The 26,291-nt window shown below is 37.4% G+C and overlaps 1 protein-coding gene across 1 annotated transcript in view; it reads right to left on the minus strand.

The window, feature by feature from the left end:
• LOC116761103 (phosphatidylinositol phosphatase PTPRQ-like) overlaps window positions 1-26,291 on the minus strand; it is a 206,463-nt gene that overhangs the window by 138,066 nt on the left and 42,106 nt on the right. The window contains 3 exon segments of the mRNA XM_032646871.1: window positions 16,556-16,676; window positions 20,564-20,665; window positions 21,022-21,204. Coding sequence (XP_032502762.1) covers window positions 16,556-16,676; window positions 20,564-20,665; window positions 21,022-21,204 — 406 coding nt within the window.

Below are 26,291 nucleotides of genomic sequence, written 5' to 3' on the forward strand. Positions count from 1 at the left end.
ATAACATATTCTAAGTGAATTAAGGATATCCACAGAGAGATACATTTCAGCCACGGTTTTACCATTACAAAAGCATCAATTCACTCCAAATATAAGTATGGTTATCTGAAAAATAGCTGGAAAGCTTACGATGGTGAGAAATATGGATTCAGAGTATGAGATTAGAGACAGGCAGGATTAGCCAGGCTATTCAGTAATTTGAAAGAGTTTCATCAGACATCCTTTTTCAGAAGCCATAGGGAGAGCTGAGTTCTCTCTTTGACTTCGCTGAGACTATAGGAGAGAACCTTTTAAAACTCTTAATGCTGTGGTTATTAGGCTATTAGTCTGAGAAAGATGCCTTGTCATAGAAACTTTACCCAACTGCATACTCCTGTCACTGGTCACAGGTCATTAGAACACTACAGTATAGCTAGTCCAATTCAGATCTCTAAAGCTATGAAATTAGCTAAAGCAACCTAATTGCATTATATCTGTTTCAAAACTTTCTTTTCAAGCATATTTTTAATAATATCTGCTGCCTTGTATGACTACTTTCTTACCCTGATCTTCACAGCAAAATAGTGCAGATAAGGATCTGCCTACAATAAGAAAAACCCCAATTATGTTCCATAAGTAACATAGAATCAAGGCAATTACCTGGAAAATGCAGGTCAAACATAAATTTTGTCTTAAATATCTGGATATTTCAGTAAAAAGAAGATAGTCTTTAGAAATTATCTGAATAACAAATTCAATAGTCCACCTCAGCATACATAGGTATAGTTTCCACATCTACTCCAGTTTATCTCCAGGGACAAAACAGCGCTAACAAAAATTTTTCAAATACTGATATGTCTTGTCTGTTTGGCGTTTGTAGTTTAGAGTTGTGGCTGATATTTTAATAGCTATGGTAGAAAAATATCTGAGCACAGATAACCTTCAACTGAAGCTTCAACTTCTGGTACAAGTTCAGAATGTATCTTGGGTACATAAGAGATGGTCTGCCATAAAACTGAGAACCCAGAAGTAGGAAAAGGAAAGAGAAGTGATGCTGTTCCCAAGGATCCGACTCCACCCTCCTTGCTCTTATGCTGCTGCCAGATTGGCGGAAACACACAGAAACCTCTGGGCTGAGGCCTGAGCTCTCTGCTCTCTGAAGAGCTATCTCATGGGCAGTCCTACAGTTTCTCCCATGCATAAGAAACCCAGCTTTGACGCTGCTGGAATCAGTTGTTACTCCTGGTTTTAGCTGGTTTAGTTTTAAAATGTCTGTTTTGTTCTTATTAGTTTAAAAATATTATAATAGGATTATGATGTGTTCCACTACAGCGTTTTATTTCCATTTATAAAAGTGTATGTTCTGTATCTTGATTTTTCTCATGTTAATAACAATAATCTGTACCATTATTTTCTTTTTAGTTGCCTAATTTGGATATAGCATATTTCTTCAGCCTTCCCTCTATAAATTAACATTTAGGTTGTTTCTCTTTTTTTTCATATTACTATCAGTGATGCAGTAATCATTCTTACTCAAATATCTTTCCATAACAATACTTTTATTTCTGCAGGTTAAATTCCCAATAGTGTGACTGAGTCAAATGGTTTTATAAAATTTTTATTTTAATGATAATTAATAAATCATTATTATCTGGAGTCACAGCAAGTGTGCAAACTTTCACCACCTGTCTGGATATTAATTTTCTTAATTTCTGCAAATTTAACTGACCAGAAACATTTATTTAATTTGCACATCTCTGACGATGAGTAAAATAGATTATCTTCTTATTGGTCATTTGCAGTCCAATTTTTGGAATAACTTATTCATACATTTTCTTTTATATACTTTATTTTAGTCTTTTAAATGGAATACAGTATATGTCAGGGAGTTAAGGAGGCACTGTTCTTTTATAGTGCTCCAAATTGAGAAAGATAGATACCTTCCCCACTCCTTCTGTATTTAGTGATGATATGTATACAATCAATATTCAACAAAATTCAGCAAAATTCTTTGAGCACCTATTGTATGTCAGGAACTATTAAGTGAGTAAGAGACAGGCCTTACCCTCAAAACAGAGAGACAAAGCAGTAAGTAATTATAAAACAATTCATTAATAACAGTGTGATCCCCTTAAGGGCAGTAGTTTTTCCCCCAGTGGCTAAAAGCAAAGAAAAAGAGAAAGAATGAGTGAGGAAATTAATTGTGACCCAAAAGTAGAAAAGGAGAATAAAGCACAGCCCCCAGAGATGCAGGAAACTGTTCACTAGAAAGCAAGTTTGTGAGGTTTGAGAGTAGAATAGGGAGTTGAGGAGGGAAGAGGAAGAGAGAAGGCCCACCTGACAGAGCAGGTCTAACTCTTACATATCCAAAGTCATAAACTGTGTGGAAATGGGAGGACCATAAATGTCACACAATACTTAACCTATAAAGTAGATAACTTAGAAAATCAGCCAAACCGCCCACGCAGTGCAGATTTTCAAACTGAGGGAAAAAAAAAACTTGGGGAGTCTTCAGTGCTATCATTTTACTGGCCTCTCACTGTTGTGGCCTCTTCCGTTGCGGAGCACAGGCCCCAGACATGCAGGCTCAGCGGCCATGGCTCACGGGCCCAGCCGCTCCGCGGCATGTGGGATCTTCCCGGACCGGGGCACGAACCCGTGTCCCCTGCATCGGCAGACGGACCCCCAACCACCGCGCCACCAGGGAAGCCCTAAAGCCTTTTTGAATTTGAGAAATCAAAAGAATTTGAATGACTTTGAAATTATTCTGAATAAATATAAGATGGAGTTTTTCTGTTTGTCTACACTCATTGGTAACATCAAGAAAACATATTGGGATGAAATTAATGGAGTCTTTAAGATGAAGTTATTTCCTAGTTAATTTACACTTCTTTTCAAAAGACAGACCACATTTTGACATCTAGGGCATAAAGGAAATTCTAGAGCTTAAGAGCAGTTTCTTTGCTCTGCTTTACCAATTCCTTTGCTCATTTCTTATCATATCAAGACTATGGTAAGCAACAACTGCCTAAGAGGAACCATGAATATCAAAACCATATGGAAAGACTTAAACAAAAGTCCCCATTTCCCTAACTGTGAACATGAATGGTTTCCTAGACAAGGTATGAGACTCTTTGAAAGGTCATGGTCTCAATTCTAATCTTCATCATTTGGTATTTTGTTCCATGTGGGCAATCTAGCCTGATGATACACCCATTCCTGTACATTCCTATGAATTTATTTTTAAAACTTTAATCTGCTATTATCTAAATATTCTACACTAATCCTTTCACTCACTAAATACCACTCCCCCAAATAAAGAATTTCAACATGCATTTACTTGACTATCAAATCACTTTCTCTCTCACATGACCCAGCAACTTCACAAATTTTCCTACTCCAATGACACTGGTCTTCTATGTTGCAATTACTCTAGAATATTTACTCTTCATAGATGGATTGAATCAGTAGGTTAATAATTACATATCAAAGAACCCCAAACTAGCATAAATAACTGCATATTCTATGATCCTAAAGCTTTACTAGAATCTCAGAGAAAGTCTGAGTGGAAGTAGGGTATTCATTTATTGTTACTCTTATTCCTGTTGTCATCATTTGCTTGGCTGGTTGATTTCACTTGATTTGGTTTGACTTTGTTTTGCTTGTTTGCATTTAGCAGAAAAGACACATTTATAAGATTAGAGGAGAATGAGGTTGAAGCTCACTTATACACTTATAAACCATCCTCTTGAAGCCAACATAGGAATTAGGGTCCACAAGACAGGAGGAGGGACTGTACTTAAGCTGGATGAGAAAGATTTCATCCCCTGAGGACAGACACAATCCCTCGGGCCAAAATAAAGCATTTGGATTTTATTCCAAGAGTAATGGAAAGTCTTTTGAATGTTTTCTCCTGGGTGTAATCTTTGGGTGAGTGATGAAAATAAAATTTAAAAATCCCATTCAATACTGAGATTCATTCTTCTCTCTCTCTAGATAGACACACACAGGGAGGGAGGGAAGGAGGGAAGGAGGGAAGGAGGGAAGGAGGGAAGGAGGAAAGGAGGGAGGGAGGGAGGGAGGGAGGGGAGGGGGGAGGGAGGGAGGGAGGGGGAGGGAAGGAGGGAAGGAGGGAGGGAGGGAGGGAGGGAGGGAGGGAGGGAGGGAGGGAGGGAGGGAGGGAAGGAGGGAGGGGAGGGAGGGAGGAGAAGGGAGAGAGAGAGAGAGAGCTCCTTATTCAAGCCTCAAGTCTCCATGTACCTGGCCTGCCCACCCCTCCAGTTTCATCTCTTTCCACTTTCCTCCTGTGCCACTACACTCAAGACACAGGGCCATCTTGCTGTTGCCCACACCAAGCTTCTTGCTGTTAACCACACTTGATGAAATTATTTGAGTTTCTACATCCAGTTAGTATACCCCTGGACTTTTCAGCTAAATATGTCATTATTTTGCTTAAGCCAATTTAGGTTGGGTACAATCATTCAAAACTAAAAGAATCTTGACTAACACCTATTTCCATTATTTAATAGTTTATCATATGCCTCGATCCTAAGTATTTCCACCATCATCATCACTCCCTGCTGAACAAGCCTGCTTTGTCCATTTACCATTGTAACTGTGAGGACCAGTTATTCAACTGGTTTACACATAAAACAGCATGATCATGCTCTCATTAATGGATAAAGTCCATGAAACTATGCAGACCAATATCAAGCCAGTGATTTTTTTTTGGTAGAAACATGCCATATGAGTTGACGCACTAAGCTTAATTTATTATAACTCCATTAGTCTTTAATCACAAATGCTGTTATCAAACTAAGACTTTCCCAATCCTATAAGCATACTGTTGAGTTTTTAGAACAAAGGGCAATTATAACACTTATTCCTAGTGATTTGGGGAAAGCATGATCTGAGAGTAATACAGATCTGGTTATGATCCTAGTTCTGTCATCTTCTAGTTCTGTAACCTTAATCAACACCTTAACCTCATCAAGACTTAATTTCCACAACTGTAAAATGGTGATAATACTCTTCACTTCAAGGTTTTGTCATGAAAAACAAGTGACAGGTAAGAAACCAAACACAGCATTTGTCCCAAAATGTTAACTATTCCACGATCCCTCTTGAGTCCTTTTCTTTAGCTCTCCAAGATATTTTGTTCCCCAATCACAATCTTTCCTAGCTTTGTACATTTCACAAATGGGATGAGAAGACCCCTGAAACTGAAGGTATAAAAACTCAAGATCCACAAAGGCAAAGTAAATGACTAAAATGATTGAGTTTAAAACAGAGTGTGGTGGGAACTGAGGTAAACTGCAAAGCAAATGCTCCACCTAAAGACCACCTCTATTTAATTCCCGCTGATTTATTTTCATGGGGAATATGGCAAAAGAATTCTGATTTTTGTAAGAAACAAAGGAAGTTGAAGTTTCACTAGATATCTACTCACTATACTGACAGAATTCTATTCAGAATTTATTAACAGTTTGCTGGTCCAGCAAAGCGTGGGTGGCCTACCAATAGCCTGCTTGTCGCCTCGGTACCCAAGCTTCATCCAAGTCATTCAGGAAAATGATTAGCAAAAAAAGAGCTGAGACAGAGTTCTTAATATCCCACTAGAAACCTCAGGTTAAATGATCAAAAGCACCCTTACACTCAACCATTCCATCTACCTGTGTTTGTATCTCCCACCATCCTAATCCTGCCCCACTATTTCATGTCTACAATGCTACTTATCAACTTCTTGATATAGTTCATTCATGCTGCCTCCAAGCCTTCATATACTGTTCCCACTGAGATGTTCTCCTGACTTATCAATCTGCCTTTACCAACTTCATTCCAAACGGGAGGTGAACTCAGGAAATTTGAAACAGCCCCCTCCCCATTCTGATTATTGATCTATATCATATGTTCAAACTATTAGGTAGTTTTAATAGAGTGAAAATCGTTTAGAAAAGTGGAAGAAATAGGACTAAGCGTATCTTTTTAGCATAATGAAAGCCATTTCCAAAGGTAAGCTTTTATGCTACAGGGGGAATCATTTGACCAGTGACATTTAATAAAATGCTGCAGTAAAACTGCTTTGACTTCCTAATATATTGCTCAGCACGTATTTTTAAGTTATCTCACATGGGCATATTTTATCTCTAATTAGTCTAAATTATTTTAAGGTTCTATATATTTTTTATCTCCCCACAGAGTTTAATAAACATTTGTCAGACTGACTGATTCAAAGTTACTTCTCATAACAACTACTAAGAAGACCAAGAAACATTTAAAGGCCAAGGTTTGTATATAAGCTAGAATTTTCAGCATCACTTTCATTCCACAGTCTTTTAGCTACACCTTATGGGCCACTCACTTAAAAGTTTTATAAACAAGGAAGAAAACTACTGTTAAATTTTACTGACATTATGAATTGGTAAACAAATCCAAGTTGAATTCAACTATAAAATAAATAAATAAGTTGTATAATCAGTCTACTAGAATACCACACCTCAATCCGAAGTGTATTAAAAGAATAAGCTTAGAGAGCTCTAGTAGAAATTCATTTATTTAATGGTGGCCGCCCTAGGAATGAAAGGATTGCTTCTCATTTGAAACCATATAAACATAATTTACCAGTATTACTGAAGAAAAAGTGCTACTTAGATGACAAAAGTTATTTCACAAAGCAAACTTTAAAAGAAAACATTATTTTAAAATGCAATGGGTCAGGACTTCCCTGGTGGCACAGTGGTTAAGCATCCGCCTCAATGCAGCGGACACAGGTTTGAGCCCTGGTCCGGGAAGATCCCACATGCTGCAGAGCAACTAAATCCATGCACCACAACTACTGAGCCTGCGCTCTGGAGTCCGCGAGCCACAACTACTGAGCCCACACACCGCAACTACTGAAGCCTGTGCGCCTAGAGCCCGTGCTCCGCAATAAGAGAAGCCACTGCAATGAGAAGCCTGCACACTGCAATAAAGAGTAGCCCCACTCACAGCAACTAGAGAAAGCTTGCAAGCAGCAATGAAAACCCAACACAGCCAAAAATAAATAAATAAATAAACTTATAAAAAATGTAATGGGTTAAAGAAGATTTCTGAACATGCCATCTACAAATCAAATGTGATTCACACAGCAGTGGTTATAAAATGATTGCACAGTAACCCTCGTGAGCTATTTTGTAAAGAAATACTCATGACAAAGGGAGGAGTCACCGAGTATAACAAATATAAACAGGTAACCTGCAATTTGCAGACGTACTGAAAACAGCAAATATCCAAAGATGTTGTTTTTCAAAGAAGTTAGTAGTTATTGAAAGAACTAAAATAATGGAAATTGAGAACTGTGAGAGAAATATGGACCCCGAAACAGGAACTCTGCCAGTAAAGATAGCCACCACTTATACAGTATTTTAAGAGAACAACACAGATAATTTAGTGGCTGTGCCATGACTCAAACCTATGTCTCTCTGACTCAGAATGCATGTCCATTATATGGTGATACATGCCTCCTTTTCTCTCCAGTAAAACTCATACAGCAAGAATTCAAAAAAAGCATTAGTGATTAGTGACAGTGATACGAAAGAACCCAGGATTATGACTATCCCTTTAACTACAGTGGTTCCAACAGGTATCTTAGGGAAGAAGATGCTAGAAACTTTAAACTATCTCTGTATATACTCCATTACCATTTATATATTTCAGTCTATTATAGATAATATTCTTTAAAATGTTAAGGTGTTTTTCCTTCTTTGTTTTTTCTTTGTAAGACCTAACTCTATTCAACTGAAGGTATTCATTGTCTGGAAAAGCATCACTACGCTTATGTCAGAAATGAAAAGCTAGTAAGTCTATATTAAGTTTTTAACTCTTAAAATATATTCTTCATTCATTCATCCATTCAACAAATATCTAGCTTCAATTATGAGCCAGTAAGTTTTCTGTTCCAGATACAGCAACTAACAAACCAGATCTTGAAGCAGATAGGATCTCAATCTCTTTCTGTCTCTCTCTTCTCTCGCCCTCTCCCTCCCAGTGTGTGTGTGTGTGTGTGTGTGTGTGTGTGTGTGTGTGTGCGCGTGTGCGTGTGCGTGTAAGATAAAGCGAAGTTCTACTGAGGAAAAAGTGTTTTTTACATTCTCTTTCCACATCGAGAGTCAATCCTGCATGATTTTAGACCGTAAAGTTTTATAGTAAGTCATGGTATAGAAAGGAAGAAGTATATGCAAAAAGAAAGCTTTCAACAGTCAAGAACAAGAAAAAGTTTTGCTCCACTAAGAAAAGGTGAGAGAAAGAACAGGACAAAGCCTTCAGACAGGAGTGTCCCGGGAACTTAAGTTGAGGGTAGTGTGGTGAAAACAAATAGGTTTGTGAAGGAAATACCAGTGTAGAGCTCCTTCTTCTCAGGATGGAAAGGAAAATGGCAAACCTCTTAGAAAATATGTCTTTCATATGGCATTCCTTATGTCTAGTAAGTAATTATGTCCAGTAATTACTTATGTCCCCGTAAGATCTAAGGGCTCTTCTAGCAGATCATCCAGAGCTAGGGAACAGTGTGGAAGTCATCTTCCCAGTCCAGCACACTACAGACTGGTTCAGAGAAAATGACCAAGAACATCTAGCTACCTGAGGGTTGAGACAGACATGCTGAGAGAGCCAGGGCACTAGAATAAGCCTGAGGCTGGATCAAGGCTAAAACAGAAAATAAAAACCTTGAAACTAGAAGCTATGATGGGAGATGGGTCCCAGGATGATTCCCAAAAGCCAGGTGAGAAGAGCTACTATATCCCAGACTTGAGATCCCCTCATCCTACTTTCAGTGAGCTTCCCCTGTATCTATAATCCATCTTAGGAAGAGAGACAAAAAACGGAAATCAAAGGAGACAAAAAGCACTACTGGGGAGTTGAACCCACACAGCATGATCGCTGTGCGACAACTCCATACAGAGTAATGACATTGTTCTCACAAGTGGAGGGCTGGAACCCCAGCCAGAAAAGTCTTGATTCTCATTTTCATTATTTTTTTTCACTTTCAATTTTATTTCTAACTTAGCAAAATGGTGTCAAAAATCTCAGAGTTATCACCCTTTGATTCAAAAATCTAGAAGTCGAGATTGGTTCAAAATGGCAGAGTAAAAGGACATGCTCTCATTCCCTCTTTGGAGAACACCAGAATGCAAAGACAAAGGAGAAGCTCAGTGAGATGGTAGGAGGGGCGCTATCACAATAAAATCAAATCCCATAACTGCTGGGTGGGTGACTCACAAACTGGAGAACACTTATGCCACAGAAGTCCACCCACTGCAGTGAAGGTTCTGAGCCACACGTCAGGCTTCCCAACCTGGGGACGTGGCAACGGGAGGAGGAATTCCTAGAGAATCAGACTTTGAAGGCTAGCGGGATTTGATTGCAGGACTTCGGCAGGATTGCGGGAAACAGAGACTCCACTCTTGGAGGGCACACACCAAGTAGTGTGAGCATCGGGACCGAGGGGAAGGAGCAGTGACCCCAAAGGAGATTGAACGAGACCTACCTGCTAGTGTTGGAGGGTCTCCTGCAGAGGCATGGGTCAACTCTGGCTCAACAAGGGACAAGGACACTGGCAGCAGAAGTTCTGGGAAGTACTCCTTGGCGTGAGCCCTCCCAGAGTCCCCCATTAGCCCCATCAAAGAGCCCGGGTAGGCTCCAGTGTTGGGTCGCCTCAGGTCAAACAACCAACAGGGAGGGAACCCAGCCCCACCCATCAGCAGACAAGCAGATTAAAGTTTTACTGAGCTCTGCCCACCAGAGCAACAGTCAGCTCCACCCATCACCAGTCCCTCCCATCAGGAAACTTCCACAAGCCTCTTGGATAGCCTCATCCACCAGAGGGCAGATAGCAGAAGCAAGCAGAACCACAATCCTGCAGCCTGTGTAACAAAAACCACATTCACAGATAGACAAGATGAAAAGGCAGAGGGCTATGTACCAGATGAAGGAACAAGATAAAACCCCAGAAAAACAACTAAATGAAGTAGAGATAGGCAACCTTCCAGAAAAATAATTCAGCATACTGATAGTGAAGATGATCCAGGATCTCAGAAAAACAATGGAGGCAAAGATCAAGAAGATGCAAAAAATGTTTAACAAAGAACTAGAAGAATTAAAGAACAAACACAGATGAACAATACAATAACTGAAATGAAAACTACACTAGAAGGAATCAATAGCAGAATAACTGAGGCAGAAGAACGGATAAGTGACCTGGAAGACAGAACGGTGGAATTCACTGCTGCAGAACAGAATAAAGGAAAAAGAATGAAAAGAAATGAAGACAGCCTAAGAGACCTCTGGGACAACATTAAATGCAACAACATTCACATTATAGGGGTCCCAGAAGAAGAAGAGAGAGAGAAAGGACCCAAAAAAATATCTGAAGAGAATATAGTTGAAAACTTCCCTATCATGAGAAAGGAAACAGCCACCCAAGTCCAGGAAGTGCAGAGAGTCCCATATAGGATAAACCCAAGGAGAAACACACCAAGACACATACTAATCAAATTGGCAAAAATTAAAGACAAAGAAAAATTATTGAAAGCAGCAAGGGAAAAACGAGAAATAACATACAAGGGAACTCCCATAAGGTTGACAGCTGATTTCTCAGCAGAAACTCTACAAGCCAGAAGGGAGTGGCATGATATACTTAAAGTGATGAAATGGAAGAAACTACAACCAAGATTACTCTAATTCGCAAGGATCTCATTCAGATTCAATGGAGAAATCAAAAGCTTTACAGACAAGCAAAAGCTAAGAGAATTCAGCACAACCAAACCAGCTCTACAATAAATGCTAAAGGTACTTCTCTAAGTGGGAAACACAAGAGAAGAAAAGGACCTTCAAAAACAAACCCCCCCAAAATTAAGAAAATGGTATTAGGAACATACATATCGATAATTACCTTAAACGTGAATGGATTAAATGCTCCAACCAAAAGACACAGACTGGCTGAATGTATATAAAAGACCCATATATGTGCTGTCTACAAGAGACACACTTCACACCTATGGACACATACAGACTGAAAGTGAAGGGATGGAAAAAGATATTCCATGCAAATGGAAATCAAAAGAAAGCTGGAGTAGCTATACTCACATCAGATAAAAGACTTTAAAATAAAGAATGTTACAAGAGACAAGGAAGGACACTACGTAATGATCAAGGGACCAATCCAAGAAGAAGATATAACAATTATAAATATTTAAGCACCCAACATAGGAGCACCTCAATATATAAGGCAACTGCTAACAGCTATAAAAGAGGAAATCGACAGTAACACAATACTAGTGGGGGACTTTAACACCTCACTTACACCAATGGACAGACAATCCAGACAGAAAATTAATAAGAAAACACAAGCTTTAAATGACACAATAGACCAGATAGATTTAATTGATATTTATAGGACATTCCATCCAAAAACAGCAGATTACACTTATTTCTCAAGTGCGCATGGAACACTCTCCAGGATAGATCACATCTTGGGTCACAAATCAAGCCTCAGTAAATTTAAGAAAATTGAAATCATATCAAGCATCTTTTCTGACCACAACGCTATGAGATTAAAAATGAATTACAGGGAAAAAAACGTAAAAAACACAAACATATGGAGGCTAAACAATATGTTACTAAATAACCAAAAGATCACTGAAGAAATCAAAGAGGAAATCAAAAAATACCTACAGACAAGTGACAATGAAAACACGACGATCCAAAACCTATGGGATGCAGCAAAAGCAGTTCTAAGAGGCAAGTTTATAGCTATGAAAGCCTACCTAAAGAAACAAGAAAAATCTCACACAATCTAACCTTACACGTAAAGGAACTAGAGAAAGAAGAACAAACAAATCCCAAAGTTAGCAGAACAAAAGAAATCATAAAGATCAGAGCAGAAATAAATGGAACAGAAACAAAGAAAACAATAGCAAAGATCACTAAAAGCTGGTTCTTTGAGAAGGTAAACAAAATTGATAAACCATTAGCCAGACTCATCAAGAAAAAGAGGGAGAGGACTCAAATCAATAAAATTAGAAACGAAAAAGGAGAAGTTACAACGGACACCGCAGAAATACAAAGCATCCTAAGAGACTACTACAAGCAACTCTATGCCAATAAAATGGACAACCTGGAAGAAATGGACAAATTCTTAGAAAGGTATAACCTTCCAAGGCTAAACCAGGATGAAATAGAAAATATGAACAAACCAATCACAAGTAGTGAAATTGAACTGTGATTAAAAATCTTCCAACAAACAAAAGCCCAGGACCAGATGGATTCACAGGTAAATACTATCAAACATTTAGAGAAGAGCTAACACCCACCCTTCTCAAACTCTTCCAAAAAACAGCAGAAGAAGGAACACTCCCAAACTCATTCTACGAGGCCACCATCACCCTGATACCAAAACCAGACAAAGATACTACAAAAAAAGAAAATTACAGACCACTATCACTGATGAATATAGATGCAAAAATCCTCAACAAAATACTAGCAAACAGAATCCAACAGCACATTAAAAGGATCATACACCATGATCAAGTGGGATTTATCCCAGAGATGCAAGGATTCTTCAATATACGCAAATCAATCAATGTGACACACCATATTAACAAATTGAAGAATAAAAACCATATGATCATCTCAATAGATGCAGAAAAAGCTTTTGACAAAATTCAACACCCATTTATGATAAAAGCTCTCCAGAAAGTGGGCATAGAGGGAACCTACTTCAACATAATAAAGGCCATATACGACAAACCCACAGCAAACATTCTCAGTGGTGAAAAACTGAAAGCATTTCCTCTAAGATTAGGAACAAGACAAAGATGTCCACTCTCACCACTATTATTCAACACAGTTTTGGAAGTCCTAGCCACAGCAATCAGAGAAGAAAAAGAAATAATACAAATTGGAGAAGTAAAACTGTCACTGTTTGCAGATGACATGATACTATACAAACAGAATCCTAAAGATGCCACCAGAAAACTACTAGAGCTAATCAATGAATTCGGTAAAGTTGCAGGATACAAAATTAATGCATAGAAATCTCTTGCATTCCTATAGGCTAATGATGAAAAATCTGAAAGAGAAATTAAGGAAACACTCCCATTTACCACTGCAACAAAAAGAATAAAATACTTAGGAATAAACCTACCTAGGGAGACAAAAGACCTGTATGCATAAAACTATAAGACACTGATGAAAGAAATTAATGATGATGCCAACAGATGGAGAGATATACCATGTTCTTGAATTGGAAGAACCAATATTGTGAAAATGACTATATGACCCAAAGCAATCTACAGATTCAATGCAATCCCTATCAAATTACCAATAGCATTTTTTACAGAACTAGAACAAATCATCTTAAAATTTGTATGGAGACACAAAAGACCCCGAATAGCCAAAGGAGTCTTGAGGGAAAAAAACGGAGCTGGAGGAATCAGACTCCCTGACTTCAGACTATACACAAAGCTACAGTAGTCAAGATAATATGGTACTGTCACAAAAACAGAAATATAGATCAGTGGAACAGGATAGAAAGCCCAGAGATAAACCCACGCACATATGGTCAACTAACCTATGACAAAGGAGACAAGGATATACAATGGAGAAAAGACAGTCTCTTCAATAAGTGGTGCTGGGAAAACTGGACAGCTACATGTAAAAGAATAAAATTAGAACACTCCCTAACACCATACACAAAAATACACTCAAAATGGATTCGAGACCTAAAGGTAAGACTGGTCACTATAAAACTCTTAGAGGAAAACATAGGAAAAACTCTTTGACATAAATCACAACAAGATATTTTTTGATCCACCTCCTAGAGTAATGGAAATAAAACCAAAAATAAACACATGGGACCTAATGAAACTTAAAAGCTTCTGCACAGCAAAGGAAACCATAAACAAGACAAAAAGACAATCCTCAGATGGGAGAAATTATTGGCAAATGAATCATCGGACAAAGGATTAATCTCCAAAATATATAAATAGATCATGCAGCTCAATAACCAAAAAACAAACAACCCAATCCAAAAATGGGCAGAAGACCTAAATAGACAGTTATCCAAAGAAGATATACAGATGGCCAAGAAACACATGAAAAGCTGCTCAGCATCACTAATTATTAGAGAAATGCAAATCAAAACTACAATGAGGTATCACCTCACACCAGTTAGAATGGGCATTATCAGAAAATCTACAAACAACAAATGCTGGAAAGGGTGTGGAGAAAAGGGAACCCTCTTGCACTGTTGGTTGGCATGTAAATTGATACAGCCACTATGGAGAACAGTATGGAGGTTCCTTAAAAAACTAAAAATAGAATTACCATATGACCCAGCAATCCCACTACTGAACATATACCCTGAGAAAACCATAATTCAAAAAGAGTCGTGTACCACAATGTTCATTGCAGCACTATTTACAATAGCCAGGTCATGGAAGCAACCATAATGCCCATCGACAGACGAATGCATAAAGAAGGTGTGGTACATATATACAATGGAATATTCCTCAGCCATAAAAAGGAACAAAATTGGGTCATTTGTAGGGACGGGGATGAATCTAGAGACTGTCATACAGAGTGAGGTAAGTCAGAAATAGAGAAACAAATATTGAATATTAACGCATATATGTGGAACCCAGAAAATGTTACAGATGATCCGGTTTGCAGAGCAGAAATTGAGACACAGATGTATAGAACAAACGTATGGACAGCAAAAGGGGCAAGCAGCTGATGGGTGGGGGTGGGGGTGTGATGAATTGGGAGATTGGGATTGACATGTATACACTCATGTGTATAAAATGGATGACTAATAAGAAAATAAACATTAAAAAAAAGAAAGAAAAAAAATCTAGAAGTCATCATTGATTCCATTGATTTCTTTTCTTTTTCGTTCTCACAGCCAATCCATTCACCAAATCCTATCAACTCTTCTTCCTCAATGTTATAAAAAGCTGCCCACTTCTTTCCTTCATCCCAGCATCATCCATGGCCCAGACTCCTTATCTCCTACCTAGTAACACTGTTAACACTTTTGCCTCCTGCAATTCATTCTCCATAAAGTATCCAAGGTGCTTGATATTCTCTAGTAAGTCCCATTACAACTGAAATGAAAACAAAATCCTTACAGTGGCTTAGCTCCTGACCTTTTTTGGCCTCCTACCCTCCAGGATAACTCTCCTCTGTCTCTCTCTCCAGCAACACTGACCTCCTCTATGGTCTTCAAAACGACAAGTGTGTCCCCCACCGAGCCTATGCGGTTGATGTTCCCTCCTCCTGCAGATCTTCTCTTGACGAGAAGCTCCTTCTTGGCATTCAGACCACAACCCAATGCCACTTCTTCAAAGAGGACTTCCAAAGCACCCTATGAACAGTAGCCTTCTTTCCCCCAATTTCCCCTCATTTTTAAATTTCTGGGTATATAATCCACTTATCTCTTTAGAATATGAGCTCCTTAAGGGCAGGGGCCTTGTTCACAGGTAAATAGATACTCTATCAATATTACTGAATGAAGGAATGAAAAACTGAATCGATAAATGAATGAGTAGGGTAACAGAGGGGAATGGTTACCTTCTTCTCACTGCTTCTCTTCCCACTAACATCCCTCATGTCACTCCCAATTTTACCAAAGAGTAAGCAAAATGACTACTTATCAGGCAATGAATAATACAGGACATGTCCTAAGGAGCAGTATGCAAAGGGTATAAACAGGCATTGGGGGGGGCAAGAAATCTTAATTTAGGAAAGAGAAGAATAGACTTTTTAAAAACACCATAGCCTCTTACTCAATGATGAACCTTCCAAGTGAGGAATACAAAAGTAAGAAATGCCTATGTTCTATAAAGCATTATGTAAATTGTATTTCCTGAGTTGAAATATTTAAAATACACTAGGAAATACGTTATTGAATGGTGAATCCTTTTACAAGGATTTATATTAGATCAAAGTAAGCATTTTTATCTGTTGAGCTTTCATGAAGCAATATAGCCATGTTGTTAATTGATGAGAAGCACTATAGGATTACATCTTTTTCATGATTGACTCATAAATAGGCAATTAGGGTAAAGGTGATCAGTAAAAAATAAATATACTGCTTACATCTCAATAGAAAATTGACCTTAAATAATAGATTTCTGGAGAAATATCTTTTAGTTAAATTTTAGTTTAATTATTCTGCTCAAGGAAACTTAAAGAGACAGTGGCATAGAGAATATTGGAGTAAAACTGAAAAAGCCTCTGTATTCACTTGTAGTCACATAAGCTGACCAGTCCATGACTCTGAAGAGCAGAATTTTAGTATAATTGCACATAATAACACATTTTTTTTGTTTTGGTTACAAAAATCATTATCTGACTATGCTTGGACCTCTATGTAATATAGGAAAAAAGTTGTTTCTTAATAAAGGCATATTAACTAGTCTATTAACAATCAGATTCCTAATGTACCGTCACAATCTGAAATTTAAAAACTGCATTCCTATTATGTTACAGATTAATACTTGTTCTCAGAACTATCTCCAAAAAAGAAAAAAATTCTTACCAGACATAAACTGTGTAATACAGGATAATTCCATTTGGCTCCAGGGGTGGTTGCCATGACAACTTTACCGTGACACCAGACAACTGTTTTAGAGAGAAGTCTTGTGGGGGAGAATCAGGAGCTGAAAAGTTAGAAAATATGATAATGCATTTTATTAAACATATATAAGAAAAAGTTAAAATAGAAATGCACAAAATTTTTATTATGAACTTTCTGGTAAATGAATCAGGTACAGTGCCTTTCTCCATGGGCTTGAGAGACTGTTTACTTTCAAAATGAGATGATAAAAGAAGATTTTGCATGGTGGTGTTAGAACATCTGTTTCTGTGATTCAATGGAAAAAATATTCATGAGAAAAAAGAACAAGGGCTATGTCACTGTGATTTACCTACTGTTCAAGTACATCTTGGTAAATTATCATCCTCTAATAAACATAAAACTATTGGTTGGGGTGAATAAATATACAATAAAAGAGCTCCACAAACAATAAAAAGAGATGGGGGAAAAACATGCATCCAAGAAGTGGGAAAGTGATAAGTATAACACTGTGAGAGCAATTAAAATGACGGACCTCACAAATGAAAACTACATTCCTCAATTTCAGTAGTGTCATTAAATTGCAAAATAATATCAAAATCTGTTGAGTCTTCAAAATTGAATGGGTTACAAAGGAAATGCCAATGTAGCACATAAACAAGAATATAGACATTTTAGGGTCTACTTCTAACTGTGCTATAATAGTGTAAGAATTTAAATATTTTAGCCATTCTGAATTGAATAAACACTAAAAAAATTACTGTAAACTAATTAGCAAGTTTATATTTCCACTTAGATAAAACATTTAGAATGGCACTTCTCAGATTCTTTATAACAGCATAGTAATGTCTTAGAATATTAACACAATTTTTTTGCATGTAAAAGAGTATAAATTACTACAATTTTGATCATTGTTTTAGTTATGCATGGAAAGTGGACTCATAGCTAATTGAAATTCCAAGAATTTATTCAGATCTTTGAACAATGTTATAGATTAGTATTTGTGCAAATCACTTTTTCCAATAACTTGGAGAAAATGCTGCCTGAATTATTATATTTTCTTTCTGATTTTCTGAGTAATCCCCACTATAGTGTACACATACGTGTGTGTGTTTTCATTATTTTGGTAACAACAGTTTTTTTTAAAAAATTTATTGAACAGAGAAAAGCTTTATGAGTTCTATAGAATAAGTGACAGCTAATTTATATTTTCAGTTGGTATTCTCACCGGCACTATAATAAAAATGCTAACAAATACTGATTATCACAAGAATCCATATATCATTTGGAGATGTTTCCCAAAATATGAATTACCTCTAACCAAGAACTCTCTTTCATCTGTCAAAACAAAAACCTAGAATACTTTTTTCTGAATATCATTGCAAAACTTAACTTTTGTTTATTATTGGAAAAAAATAATTTTAATCAAAACTAGTAGTGATACAGAATATTATATGAGCATTTTTCTTCTATAATATGCTTTAAGATGTTTATGTGGAATATCAGTTTTTGGTGTTTTATATTTAATCTTCAATATAGTCTTGGGTTTTTTTTATGTAAAACATTTTATTGCTAAATAAATGTAATTAACACGCCTTTTTTTTTTTGCAGTACGCGGGCCTCTTACTGTTGTGGCCTCTCCCGTTGCCGAGCACAGGCTCCGGACGTGCAGGCTCAGCGGCCATGGCTCACGGGCCCAGCCGCTCCGTGGCATGTGGGATCTTCCCAGACTGGGGAGCGAACCCATGTCCCCTGCAATGGCAGGTGGATTCTCAACCACTGCGCCACCAGGGAAGCCCTAACGTGCCTTTTTAAATAAATACTGAATATCTACTACAGCAGACTAAGTTTCAATCATTTTAGCATTTGTTAAAATAACCTTTGTATTCAGAATTGCAGTTTTAAAAAATGAAATTGGAAAAATTAGATTAAATAAATGCAATATCTTTTGCAATCTATCCAAGTCATCAACACAGAGCATATGAGGACAGATAAGGGTCTTCCTAAGGCTCTTACTCACTCTGCTTGGTATGATCTTTCCTATCCCTCACCCTTCCTCTACTCGTCTGTCTTCAGGTCACAGTTTAAACATAACTTAATCAGCTACATTTTCCTGGATGCTTCAGAGTAGCTAAAGTTCCTTGGTTTTGGTCCTGGTGAACACTTAAACCAGTAATTAGAATAATAAAAATTACTTGTCTACACATTTGTCAAATTTAGATCTCTTCTGAACTTCAAGCTCCATGAAAGCAAGGAGCTCCTACTACCCAATAAAGCAAAGCTTTTCAGCCTTTATCCATTCTAGATTTGCTATAATTTTTCTAAAAGAGGTCTTGTTCTTCACCCTATTCCATAGCAATTATATCAATAACTGGGCCAAGGACTTAGATGGAAGTTTACCATGACTGCATTTTTAACAGCCCAGGTAATTTGGATGCATAGTATAATTTGCAACTATTGACTTGAGTGGTAATAAACTCTGCCTGTTCAAAATATATGTTCACTACTGGTCTAGGGTCCTTCATATAAGACCTCAGATTCTTACTATCGGGACTATTTCATTAGATTGGAAATAAAGAGGGTACTATGTCTATTAGGGCATTGCTAAAATGATTTAATACATCTTTCTTAGACATTACTAAGAAAGAAGGAGAGCTAACCTTCTTCCCTAGCCTTTAGCCATGGTCTCTTTGGAAGAACTTTTTTATTTGGTTAATTTTCACTTTGAGAGCAAGAAGAATCTATGAAAAAAATAAAAATGAAAATTTGGACAGGTGAGTTTTTCTGAAGTAGAGGAAATAACTAAGGAACGTAGAAAGTGGAAAGTAGAGGCAATAACTAAGGAAGACTAACCCATGAGAAGACTTAGAAACTGGGGCAACCAGTTCTATGTTTCTAGAAATGGGGGTAGAAGCTAAGATCTACCAGTTTCTGACCCTGGTAGATCACCTTAACAGGATGCTTTGGTGAAGTATTTTGGTGGAGGGGAAAACATAGAGGGACCTGAAACGGGGGAAGAGGGCTTCTGAAGACTTTATTACTTGGAGTAAAGTAAGAAAAATGCAGAGAAAAGCCTTTCTTCTTCTAGAAGTAAGTAACATACATTTTGTCCTGGTAAATGACTAGAATCTGAACCACAGAGTGCAGCTTACTGTGAAGCTGGGGAAACCTGAGAGGGTGAAAAAAGATATTCTACAAGCACATGTTACATCCAGACCTGGCCCTCTTCGCAATGGGACCTTCTTTTACAGAAGAAAAGTAACATTCTCAAAATACCCAATGTAAAAAACACAAAACGTAAATCCAAATTCCAAATATATCTCTCAAAAGTAATTTTCTTAGCATGATATATGCCTGTAACTTGGTGAAGTAGTATTGTAAAGTGGTCTCAGTAGTAAAGTTGATTTTATTCAGGTTAGGAAAATGTACGTTTAGATATTCAATATGAAGGCTATTAACATTCAGGAATAGCATCTTGGCAAATTATGTAGAGAAATCTGGAAAATTGTCTGAAGTCATTAGCAAGCTAATCCTAACAACAATAAAAAATGCTGCAGGTTGACATAACAGAATCTACTACAAAACTTACGTAAATGTCTACTCTTACGAATGTTAAAGTTGAAAAACACAGTCATAACATATCCTGATTGATGTTCAAACTATTCGCACCAAGATGTTAGCCTTAAAAATTCCCATGGAAAAAATATTACTGATTTTTTTTTTTTTTTTTACAGAGCATGGATGACTTCAGAATTTTAAAAAAATGCATTTTATATATCTGATTTTACTGAACATAAATCTGACTCTGCAAGCTTCTTTTAAACCATGACAATGAAATCTCTGTATAAAGCTGGTGCAGCACACAAGTGCTACCCAAGGCTGGAGAATTCTTATGTTATATCTTCATTCTGTATACATGTTTTTTGAAGTGTGATGGATTCAAAATATATCACTATTCACTGCTATATTTACCATCTTCTTCAGTCAGCACACTTATGGGTGCACTCCGAACTCCTTCACCTTTGAGTGTACTAGCTGACACCTCAATTATATATTGTGTATACTTCTTCAGTCCTAAATAGAAATAAAATAGATAAGACTTACAAAATGGCCCTTAATTATATGCAAGAAGCAAGCTATGAAATGTCTCTTAACACTCTTTCAAAAGTAAAAACTAAATGAAAATGTAGTTCTTGGAATAGTAACTCCTATTATGCAGACAAAATATTAAAAAATGTAGAAAAAACTGACTTAGAGTAGTCTTTCACATGACCTGCCATAAGCTTCTAGTTTATTTACCAGAAGGCCAGAATTGTCACACCCTGTATAAAGCTAATCACACTCACCATTTCTAATATAACAACAAGCTAATATTTTGTGGCCACTCTGTCAATATAAATGTAAATATCCAATATTATATATATTTTTACCTTTAATGTTCTGGGTCAAAGAGGTTGTATTTATAGTTCTTTCCTCGTTTCCATTACTTTTCTTGAGATAAATTGTATATTTTTGTATAATTCCATTGGGACTATTTGGGGGAAGAAATGATAGCTCAATCTCTCCAGAGGAAATATTTTTGTAAGTAATATTTTCTGGTGCACTATCAGGCACTGAAAAAAACAAAAAGATACATGCATAAAACAATTCCACCCTAATAGTGCATTCTGCTGAAGTTTTCGCTCCAGTGGATAAGGATATGTATACATGAACATTCATTAGAGTGCGATTATAAGAAACATCTTAAATGCAGTAAAATATGGGTAAATTATAGCACTTACAACTGTTTAAGACAAATTTCATTTCAAAGAAAATTCATACTACAACTCTACAGAATAATGTTTATAGGATGATTTTTTTTTTTTTTTTTTTTTTGTTTGTTTGGTACGCGGGCCTCTCACTGCTGTGGCCTCTCCCTTTGCGGAGCACAGGCTCCGGATGCACAGGCTCAGCGGCCATGGCTCATGGGCCCAGCCGCTCCGCGGCATGTGAGATCTTCCCGGACCGGGTCACGAACATGTGTCCCCTGCATCGGCAGGCGGACTCTCATCCACTGCGCCACCAGGGAAGCCCTACAGGATGATGTTTTTATTAAAATACCTGAGACTATATTAAGCTGTCTTACATTGCAGTACATGCAGGTAAAGTGGTCCCTTGGTATCTGCAGTGAATTGGACCCTCACCCCCACGCCCTTCGTGGATACCAAAATTCAAGGATGCTCAAGTCTTATATAAAATGGCATGGTATTTGCATATAACCCATGGACATTCTCCTGTATACTTTAAATCATCTCTAGTTTACTTATAATACCTAATACAATATAAATGCTATGTAAATAATTGTAAACACAATGGAAATGTTATGCAAATAGTTGCCTGCCAGCATGCAGCAAATTTAAGTTTTGCTTTTGGAACTCACTGCAATTTTTTTTCAAATATTTTCAATCCACAGTTGGTTGAATCTGTGGATACAGGGCCCACAGATACAAAGGGCTAACTGTACAAGAAGGAGGACTGAAAAACACTTAAAAATTGATTCTGCCTTTCATTAATAATGATAATACATAAATGATTAATAGATTAGTTTTGATATATAACAAGATCTATGACAAGACAAGGATCCTCTTCTAGATATAAGGCTGCATATAATAACCTGGTAACAAAACAGTCTACTAAGGATACAGGATATCAATAAATAAAACACTGGTTTTCTGTATCTATTAATGTTCTTATTATATTGAATGTAATGGTCACAAAATGGTTTTCTACATATATTCAAATACCAATACTACATGTGGGATTCCAATTCTGCCAAAATACTGGAATAGATAAACATTAAATTGAATGACTATTATAATTAAAAGAAGTAAAACTCTGTATAAAATTAACATTTTTCTTGTCACGTAAGGAATTGCAGAGCTGACAAGGGAGTTAGAAATTTCTGGTGGTCCAAAAACAAATGCAAAAAAACAAACAAAATAAAATCAAACAAACAAAAAACAAAGTAAAAACAAGAATCCTGAGATGGAAGCTGGTACTAAAGCCTGCTCTGCCTTGGAAGGTACTGGTCAATCCTGGTGACTTGGAGTTTCTGTATTAACAGCTATGTAGAGTGCCAGAAAAAGAATATAAAACCTTGGGCCAGAAGAAGGATAAAGGATACCCCTGCATCAAGAATTAGAACCCCAAAAGAATGCAATTTCAACTAGGGCCATGATATTGGCCAACTCTAGGGGCACCTTGAATTCTTCTGCAGAGTACCACAGACCTCAATGTGAGTGGTAACTCCTAGGCTTGTGCAATGTGGTGTATTCATTCTCAAGGACTAGGGGGTGAGAAGTAAGCCCACCATGCAAAAGAGGCCAGAAAAGTAACTTTTTTCCTCTTGCCACTCCTCTGGATGAAGAGGTGGAATAGAAAGAAAAATTACACATTTTTGGAACTGTAAGCCTATCCCTATGAGCATATGTAGCCTAAATCCATGCTACCCATATAGCCTGAAAAGACCTCTACTTCAGAATATAAATTAAAATGAATTTGAGTTGCCATTACTCAAAAGCAACTAGCAGAAGCAAACACACATTTTCTTGGAAGAAACTCAACTTCAACTCAGTCTACATAAATTTCCCACTGATGAGGTTTCAAGGAATATGAATTCACTGATAACAGTCACAAAACACACAGGCAAATCAGCCACCAATACTTAAAGCCAGCAAAGAAAAAGGAAAACACACACACACACACACACAGCAGTCAGACTTCAAAAGACTTTAGATACTGAAGTTATCAAAGAATAAAAATACAAACGTTTAATATATTTCAAGAAATCAAACATTTAAAAGTATGAGCAACGAATTCTTTAGATAATAATAAATAGTGTAAATAACCAAGCAGACTTGAAAGAGAACCAAATAGGACTTGTAGAATAGAAAAAAAATATAATTAAAATTCTCTTGATGCACAAAAAAGCAGATTAGATATGGTGAAAATTTTAGCAAAAAAAATTTACAGTATTGAATAAATTATCAAAAAGTAACTCAGAGAAAGAAAATGTAGAGAATATAAAATGGCAGTTAAGAGACATAAAGGATATACTAAGGGGGGTCTAAGAAAGTAGAGAAAATGAAGAAGAAATATTTGAAGAGATAATGGCTGGGATTGATCAAAATTGTTGAAAGATATCAAGCTTCAGAACAAGGAATCCCAATAAATCTCAAGCAAAATTTTCTTTAAAAAATCATATTGGGGCTTCCCTGGTGGCGCAGTGGTTGAGAGTCTGCCTGCCGATGCAGGGGACACGGGTTCGTGCCCCGGTCCAGGAGGATCCCACATGCCGCAGAGCGGCTGGGCCCATGAGCCGTGGCCGCTGAGCCTGCGCGTGCGGAGCCTGTGCTCTGCAACGGGAGAGGCCACAACAGTAAGAGGCCCACGTACCACACACAAAATAAATCATATTTAGGGGCTTCCCTGGTGGTGCAGTGGTTAAGAATCCTCCTGCCAATGCAAGGGACACGGGTTCGAGTCCTGGTCCAGGAAGATTCCATGTGCCGCGAAGCAACTAAGCCCATGCACCACAACTACTAAGCCTGCGCTCTAGAGCTTGTGAGTCACAACTACTGGGCCCACGTGCTACAACTATTGAAGCCCACGTGCCTAGAGCCTGTGCTCCGCAGCAAGAGAAGCCACTGCAATGAGAAGCCCACGCACTGCAACAAAGAGTAGCCCCAGCTCCCCACAACTAGAGAAAGCTCGCACGAAGCAACGAAGATCCAATGCGGCCAAAAATAAATTAAATTTTAAAAACTCATATTTAGACACATCATTGTGAAAGTACATAATACCAAAGAAGAGAAGATCTTAACAGCACCAGGAAGAAAACAGATCATCTACATAGGAACGACGATTAGACAGAAAAGTGACCTCAGTTGAAAAAAGAATGGAATTCTAAACCCAGAAAAATTAACAAGAACAAAATAAAAGCCTATTCAGACAATCAAAAACAGAGAGAAAGCCATCAATGCAACCTCAACAGATGAAAGTGTAAACAATGCACTTTAAGCAGAAAAATATTTGCTGGAGATGACAGACCACAGTTGGAAAGGTATTGGTTTAAAATTGCCTTCATAGAACAGTAACAATAATGACTAACTTGATGGTTAAACAACATAAACTAAATATGTGCATATTATTGCCATTATAGAGTCCCGATATAAGTCCTTTCCTTTCAAAAGAAAGAATAGAACCTTTTTTATTGGTAGTCTAAATACAATGGATATAAAAAATGCTACTAATAAATTTAGTAGAGAAAATTCAAAAGCCTTAAAAATGTAGAAACAGTACCCCCTCACCCCCACTGTTACCTGTTATGAAGTGCATTGCATCTAAAGCAGACTTAAGGGGAAAAACTGAGATAAGAATGTTGATATTTCTAAAATTTTGGGAAGAACCGTAATTCAATACATAACTTGATATAGCAATATATAGCAATATAATCCTACTATCCCTTCCCAAAGAGTCAAAATCTTCTCTACTATCTTTCCAAGCCAAACCATTAAATTGAGAAAAATCCTCAACAACTACTCTGAATGCTCTCTTAGCCTTCTGGCTCTAAGTGAAATCTTGGAACTGCTTGAGAACACTACAACTCAGCACTCCTGGGTAACAGATAGCTATTTGTTTTTCTCTCATCATTCTATAACCAGAGGGCCTGGAAGTCAAGTTTTTATGCTTTTCTTTGCCATATCCAGATCTATTCTTCTTCCTGAAAAACTTGAGGTGTTACCCCTCCTTTAAGACAATCACCTAGTGGTACTCTTCCACTTCTCCACACGTCTTAAAAAGTTTATCACCTGTATGACTGACTTCCTCTCTACCACTCTCAGAGATGTCAACATTGATGGAAATGATCTGTGCTATTCCGTGGACTCTGTATTCGTCGAGGTCCATAATTTCAATAATCTTTTCCTCCACCTCACTTTAACCACTAGTTTTCATGGCAACACCTGAGGGCTTGTCATTACCTATAACTGTCAGTATTCCTCTCTTTGGCAACCACCTATCTTTCCAGCTGACTGACCCTCGTATTGCCGATCCAACAAGTCTTTGACTCTCATCAAATCTTCACTGTCCATCACCTCCCTTATGTCCTCATCTCCCTACTTACTCAGGTCAGAGTCCACAGTCTATCACTAAAATCACTCCCTAGCAATCTCCAGAAACTCCTTTTTCTATCTTACTTTTCCTGCAAGATTCCAACTTAGGTTAAACTGAACTCAGGGCTAGTTCTACATCTGCAATATAACAGCTAAAAATGTCTGAATAAAATACCACTCCATGCTCACTAGCCTTACTTTAATTTATAACCTCAAATCTCAAATCAATCTTTTTCACTGCTTGGCAGCCTATCTATTTTTTAGTTAATTTAGTCTCCTCTGTTATGTATGTTTTCACCATATTCTCTCTCCACAAACATCCAATATCTCCTCTCCCTCCTTATTCGAAGCTGATAAACTTGCCTCTAATTTCATTGAGAAAATAAAAACCTTCAGAAGAGGACTACATACGTTCCTGCCACCCCTCTTCCTTTAACTGTCTTCTCTCCTTACTCCTTTCTAAAACCCAGTCCACTTCAGCACTAGATTCCACTCCGTCTACCTAGTCAGACCTTAGACTTGACATTCTTTCCTCTCTGTTGTATTTT

This window comes from Phocoena sinus, chromosome 10 (genome assembly GCF_008692025.1).
Source record: "Phocoena sinus isolate mPhoSin1 chromosome 10, mPhoSin1.pri, whole genome shotgun sequence".
Classification (NCBI taxonomy): domain Eukaryota; kingdom Metazoa; phylum Chordata; class Mammalia; order Artiodactyla; family Phocoenidae; genus Phocoena; species Phocoena sinus.